The 7500-nt window shown below is 36.6% G+C and overlaps 1 protein-coding gene across 1 annotated transcript in view; it reads right to left on the bottom strand.

Moving 5' to 3' along the window:
- The window catches only part of LOC122798558 (nitric oxide synthase, brain-like), a 638878-nt gene that overhangs the window by 374893 nt on the left and 256485 nt on the right, over positions 1-7500 (bottom strand). The window contains exon 10 of the mRNA XM_044067612.1: positions 5755-5949. Within this exon, the coding sequence (XP_043923547.1) occupies positions 5755-5949 (195 nt within the window). The remainder of the gene's footprint in view (positions 1-5754; positions 5950-7500) is intronic.

Raw genomic sequence — 7500 nt, 5'->3', positions numbered from 1 at the left:
CCTGGACATTGATTGCATGAACAAATCACTATATGCATATTTACTGTCTAAGAATTCTAAGGTGACATCTTTACCTAGTTAAACAGAAACAGTTTGGAGCAAAGTAGGAATGGATATCACACTAGCACTGGACAAGAATCAGGTGGCAAATCAAAGTGCCAAAAAAAAAAAAAAAAAAAGAATATAAAGGAAAGGACCACAAGAGAAAGAAAAGAAAAGTTGGCAGTTCGCAAATGTAGTAGCAAGGATAGAGGATCAGCCTTATAGCTACAGAGGTACTTACTACGATAGCCTAGTTCAGTGCCTTTTCTCTCTATCATACGGGCGGCCAAAAGACAGCCTCTGCCTTGTGTCCAGAGGCTGAGCATACCCTGTCCTTTCTGTACCACATCTACAGTCTGAAGTATTCAGTCCTTACTCTGTCCACTATGGATACTATACAAGAAGTGTATTAATACAGTATTTTTAATTCTACTCACAACATCTTGAAAACATGTATTTCGTAATCAGATATGCTTTGTAAATAATGTTTGTTGACTGTTTGGAATATTTTTCAAATTATGTTTGTAGACCATTTTTCTTCTGAATTCTCAAAAATGTATTTTGATCACTGTTTTGGATCTTTTTTCCCCAGGCCCCCACTAAAACTGGGTATTTCAATTCCCAGAGGACTTTTCCAGTAAACAAAAACAGATAAATAAATCAAGTATTGAGGAACTGTTATATTTTCTGATCCCCTCATTTTCACTCCAAGGCCAGTTACGAGGTGGCTCTTTGCAAGAATGCTGGAATGGCATTCTGTAATTTATTATGTAACTCACCCTCTGGTCTTTTATGTATGTTATGAAAGTAAACCTCAGACCTCAACCACAGTCAGAACAGTAACAGAGGAATTGCCTGGAGCCTTGCGTATATAATTCTCTTTATTTGAACAATGTACCAAACAGTTCGTTGAGTGCTTTCATCTGACTACAGAGATTTCATCAGAACAATGTTAGTTAACTAAAGCTGCCTTATATATAAAGAGAATTATATACGCAAGGCTCCAGGCAATTCCTTGGACTTGAATGTTCGCTACTTGTGGTTGAGGTTTAGGTCTCTTTCATAATTGGTTGTTTTTCCGCTATGGATTCCTTGCAAGATATTTGATGTGCTCTACAGCTGCATTAAAGGAGGAAGTGGATAAAATACACTCTGAAATGGCTATACTCAAGGGAGAAATTACACGACTTGTGGAACTTTTAACACCGCCCATTGGTTCATTTCAACGAACTACATCTACCGTTCAGCCCCTGGCTTCCGTGTCTTCACGTTCCTCATTGGATAATGATAGCAATGACGATATCCCGAATGGGCAACAGCATCTTGCGTCACTTTTGGAGTCCAACAGCTCACAGAGGGAAGGTGATATTGGCGCTTCGAGCCAGAAGGGTCTTTTAAACTTTTCTACAGCCTCGGGGAGGCATTCTGAAGATGTTTTTCTTGTCTCTGGAGCCAGGCCCAAACGACAGACTGCTACCCGTACATATGGCATACCAGAGGCGTCTTTACGCAAAAATAACAAACATAATGAAGGTACTGTATCCACCAATGCTCCGCGTTCAGGGAGCGTTGATCAAATTGTTACGAATAAGAACTATTGTTTGGACAATTTTCTTAAGTTAAAATATGACTTCAATACTAGTAATAAATCTGTGCATGTTGGGTTTATTGAAGAAGGGAACAGCAATTCGCTTAAGGATAAAATATATGATTTCGGCAACAAATTAAATAAGATAAAGTCATTGCAGGTTGAAAATGCATATTTACATAAAAACATTGAGTGTGGTATAGTTCCCATGGGTTTGAGATTCTTCAAACAGCCATTGGGTGTGGATAAGAGTGAGGATAACATCAGAACTTGCAATGACATGTTTGACAGTTTTGGCAAAGAATTTATGCAATTTATTATTGTGTGTAATGATTCTAAACTGAGTCGGTTGTTGAATGAAGTTGATGTGTTGAACAAGTCTATTACAGATGATTTATTGTTTCTCCAGTGGGAAAAATTACATAATAAACAGTTTGATTATGCTAATAATAACAGTAAAAAAGCCTTCGAAAGGAAAAGCAAGAAATTTATGAGGGATATGTCTCAATACAAGAATGGGACTGTCTATAGATGGAACAATAATCAGGCAAGGGACTTTGATAATGAGAAATATGTAAATAAAAGACAGGAAGTCCCTAAACACTTTTCATATCGGGATGATTTTTTAGAAGAGCAGGGGAGGGGGCATCATCGATGGCAGGAAGCTGGAAGGAACAACAAGGGTTACAACAGAATACATCCACAGAGGGGGAACAAGGACAGGCAATATCAGTGAAAGAGGATAATTTGTATACATGTATTAATGAATTGGTGGATATCAGCATGGATATTCATCAACCTGATATTGATGCTATTCTTCATCAAAATGGGGATGTTAAAATATATAATTATAGTGCTTGCACAGTGCAATCGGAATTTTTTGATATTTTTGAAAAAGGAATGAAGTATATTCCAGATAAATCGTTTGATTTACTGGATACTATGGTGGAGATTAAGCTATTTCTTCGTAAAGTAAATTTCGGGGTATTTTTCCATGATAATGTGCATAAGCAGATAGTATCATCTTTAAAGAGAAAGAGCACTTTTACCCCACCTATGCACAAGGCAATATGTTCTTTTGAAAATGTGGTTAATTCACAGTTATATGATCTATACAATACACAAAAATATAAAAAGAACTGTCACCATGGGTTGAATATTAAAAAGATCCATACAGTGATAGACTACCTTTGTGAACAGAAAGTAAGAATTATGGTAGCTGACAAGGGGGGCGGTATAGTTCTCTATGACCAAGAAAAATATATCGGAAGAATATTTGATATACTGAACAATTCTTCCTTTTATGAAGTTTCTTCTTTGAATCAGGTGAATATTGCTCACAGTAGGATTGATTCCTATCTTGAAGAACTTCTTTTAGATACTATAGATGATGAACTATACCGATATCTCCGGTGGAATATCCAATCTTGGCCACAATCAATGGTATTCCCAAGGTTCATAAAAACCGGTTGATCCCCTTCAGACCGATAATTTCTGGTAGTCATAGTAAAGTGTTTCCTTTTGGAAAAGTTATTGACCATCATTTAAAGCATATTTATAGTGAAGTAGGACATATTATGAAAGACTCCTGGGAATTCCTAGGTATCTTTAAAATGGACTTGTGGAGTCCTAGTTTAATTTTCGTCACCATAGACATAAAAGATCTATTCTCTTGTATCCCAAAGGATGAAGGCATTGAGAGATTCCTGAGTAGTTTGTATAAGCATAGTGGTTTGGATCAGAATACCATCGTTTTGATGAGGGAATTCTTGGAAATAGTGTTAGATAACAACTTCATCTACTATGAAGGGAATATTATAGACAGATTTCTGGCGATAGGGGCAGCCTGTGCCCCATGTATATAACTTAGTTCTTCTTGATTGGGAAGAAGAATTTGTCTTAAAGTCCCCTTGGATGAATTACATCAGGTGTTTTGTCCGATATTTGGATGACATCTTTATGTTGTGGGAAGGTGATGAAGCTACACTAAAAAGTTTTATTGATTTTACAGTTTACATATCAATGTTGCAAGGAGGGTATTAACTATCTAGATGTCTATGTTTATACTGATGGCCATTCCTTTCAGTCAAAAGTATATAGAAAGGAGACTTTTAGCAATGCTTACTTGCACTTTGGGAGTGCACATACTTATTCATCGAAACGCAGCATTGTCAAGGGACAATGCATTAGAGCTGCGTATGTGGTCAATGTGGATAACATGTTAAGTGAATTGCAATTCATAGGCAATCTATTTAGGGATAAGGGGTACCCTAATAGTATGATTGAGGACATTATACGTTATGTGGCCAGTGAATGGGGAAATAAATATCCCTCATTACTAGGTACTGGGCTGGTCGCCAAGTCTGCCAGCCAAATTAATATCACAAATAAAAATGCCATACAGGGTGAAAAACCTTATACCAGGGCTTGCATTTTAAAACAAGGGTATTATACGAAGGATGTTAAGGACATAATTTCAAACAACTGGAATATATTGAGAAGTGACGAGGGAATAAAGGATAAAATTTCCAACTGTCCTTACTTCGTTTCTAAGACAGGCATGAATTTGAAAAAGATCATTGAGGTCAAAACACAAAATTATAAGAGTAGGGCATACAACAAGAAAGGCACTAGAAAGTGTGGTCAGTGTAATTACTGTGGGTACATTATGGAGGAAACAACAATACGTTTGAGCAACAGCATTCATAGCAAAATTTTTTTTAGCTATGGTAATTGCCAGTCTCAACATCTGGTATATCTGGCAAAGTGTTGCTCATGCAGTAGTTTTTACGTCGGGACGGACCGACGATTGAGGGACAGAATCTATGACCACACTTACTGTATTAGAAAAAGGGATACTAACAATGCTCTCTCTCGTCATCTTCTTAATAGCCCTGAATGTCAGGGGTTTAAATTTGCAATTTTAGAGGTTGTATCTCCTAACCCTAGGGGTGGTAACATAAAAGCAATTGTAGGAGAAAAGGAGATAAAATGGCAGATAAGGCTGAATGCAGCCTCAACCCCAGGACTCAATGAGGTTATACCTACAAAACCTCTGGTAAAAACTTAGTATAAAATACTTTTTTATGACTACAACTATGACATGTCTTTTATACAGAAGGGCATTATACATTGCATTTTATAGTGGTTTAATAGATGTATTTATTTGATTTATATTATATAGAAATGTATTATATTCATTCATTGTTGTGTTTTTAGTGTTTTGTATATATTGCATTGATTATTACCTGTAATTTGTATGGTAGTAGATTGTTATAGCCAAAACTATGCTTTTATATAGGGATGGAGCAGCATTTACTTTTTAGTTTTTAGAATTCAGTTGTATTTCTTTAACAATTGCATTTTTAATTAGTTAATCAATTAATTAGGGTGGGTAGAAAGGTATATAAGGCAGCTTTAGTTAATTAACATTGTTCTGATGAAATCTCTGTAGTCAGATGAAAGCGCTCAACGAACTGTTTGGTACATTGTTCAAATAAAGAGAATTATATACGCAAGGCTCCAGGCAATTCCTTGGACTTGAATGTTCGTTTTCTCTGTTACTTTTATGTATGTTCTCACTGTGGGTTCCTTCTGAATGTTTCATTTACAGTGTATCTTTTGGATATTTGGAAATAAACATTTTAATGAAAGTTAATATTATTAGAGTTGAACTGATGAGCTGTGACAAACTCACAAATAGTTTTTTAGAATATGTGGCAGCATGTAACAATAGCACACTGAAAAAAGAACTTAAACAAACTAGTTGTTTATTCTGTCAAGCTCACACAATTTTACTTGTTTAAAAACAGAAGTTGTGTTATCATGCAGTGGACTGTAGCTTAACAGTTTCTGAATCTATGTTCCTTGAAATATGCTTTGTGTGAAACATGCTGCTTTTCAAGAAAAGGACAATAAGCTATTATGTTACAACCAGGATTTAAATCCTGGAAAGTTGGAGGGGGTGCTTGAGAACAGCACTAAATATGCATGTGATGCCAAGTACATGGTTGCTAACCTTGACAGTAACAGAATGAACAATGTGAAAAACAGTGGTGTGCCTTGCAACTGGTGTTAACAACCATGCATGATGTAATACTGACCTCTGCCTAACCCTGACTTACCTGATAGTAGAGGTACGGTGATAGGATGTAGTTAACCATTTCCTGGTGAAATACAGGGGTCAGGCTCCCTGATGTGGGAGGAACAATCCACACCCAATCACCTGGGCACCCTCCTCGAATTCTGTACTCATTTTCCATGTGCTTCATGAATGACTCTGTAGCAGCGTGATGGTCCACAATTGTCACTTTAGCCATCTAGGAGTAAAATAACATCATCAGTAACTGGCACATTTATGAGTGTTTAAATTAGCAGTCTAGTGGAGGGTTTGGATTCACACACTTTATGTTTTGGTTTGCCAGTCAAGAAAAAATTTCCCAAGGAATATCATTCCTAATTTGTATCAATACATCTGTTTCATTTAAAAAAAATACAAAGTGTCCATCACTAATATTGCACATTAAATACTTAAATTGTTAGGCTGTTGACTTTTGAAGTAATTTTTGTCAATGCCAAGTATGGAAAGGTCTACATTTTGCTTCTGATGCACCCCCCCCAACACACACACCACTATGTCTCTCTCCTTCTCTTTCTCTCACACACATGCACACACACACACGCGCGCGCACGGACACACACACACACACACACACACACACACACACACACACACACACACACACACACACACACACACACACACACACACACACACACACACACACACACACACACACACACACACACCACACACACCACACACACCACACACACACATACTCACAATTAAAGGAAGAACAAATCAGTGAAGCTGCTAAGTGATGAATTGGAAATTTTGCAGTTTTTACTTTTTCACAAAACTTACCACCTAAATGTTTTTTTAACCCTGAAATCTTAAAATTCTAAATCAAAAGTGAAACAACCTCAGAGAAAAAAATGTGAGGCCTAGTTTTGGCAAATACACCCATTATCACTGTTTCTCTGATTCCTTACAATCTCATACTTAACATACACTTCAAATACATATGGCAAAAAAAAAAATATACCAGTTTATAAAATGCCATTCAGAAAATGGAATTTAGCAAATTAAAATTCAGCCAGAAAAGTTGAATAGTTAAACTAACACCTAAAGCAAGTCTGTATCCATTTCAGAAGGAAGAGATAACATCAACCTCGGTGCAAGTAAAATAATGATGGTTGCAGCACAATAAAGTAGAGAAGAGTCTGACAAAGAGGTTGAAAATACTTTCCATGTGGGTAGAAGGATGAAAGCAATATGCATAGGCTTAGCCTGCCGCATCCCTTTTATACCAGCTATGGGTAGTGAAACCAATAATGAAAGTGTAGGGAAAGGTCCTGGGAGGGTTTCCCTTACTTGTAGATGTCCATAAATAACAGAGAGAAATATATATATATATATATATATATATATATATATATATATATACATATATATGTAGAGAGAGAGAGAGACAGTGCTATGAAATTAGTAAACAGAATGTTAGGGCATATCCTGAGGGTGGTACATATTAGAAGCAAGTAAATTATTGTTTCCACTCTAGTAGATTTTATTCTGGCCACATCTTAACTGATGCTTAGAGTTTGGGGGGTGTCATACAAGGACAGAAACATCTGGCTGCTAGAAAGTGCTCAGAGGAACAAATCTAGAACACTATAAAGGCATGTATACCGGTTTGTGTGTATGCATGTGTATGCACTCGTTGTGTGTGTGTATGTGTCTCTCTGTCTGTGCGTTATGTGGTGGCAGGTAAAAAGGTACAAATAAAAAATAGAGAAGCTGTTCTTCT

Source organism: Protopterus annectens, chromosome 3.part1, assembly GCF_019279795.1.
Source record: "Protopterus annectens isolate FY-2018-M chromosome 3.part1, PAN1.0, whole genome shotgun sequence".
Lineage (NCBI taxonomy): Eukaryota > Metazoa > Chordata > Ceratodontiformes > Protopteridae > Protopterus > Protopterus annectens.
Note: the sequence above shows the minus strand (reverse complement) of the source record. Positions and strands in the feature narration are given on the sequence as shown.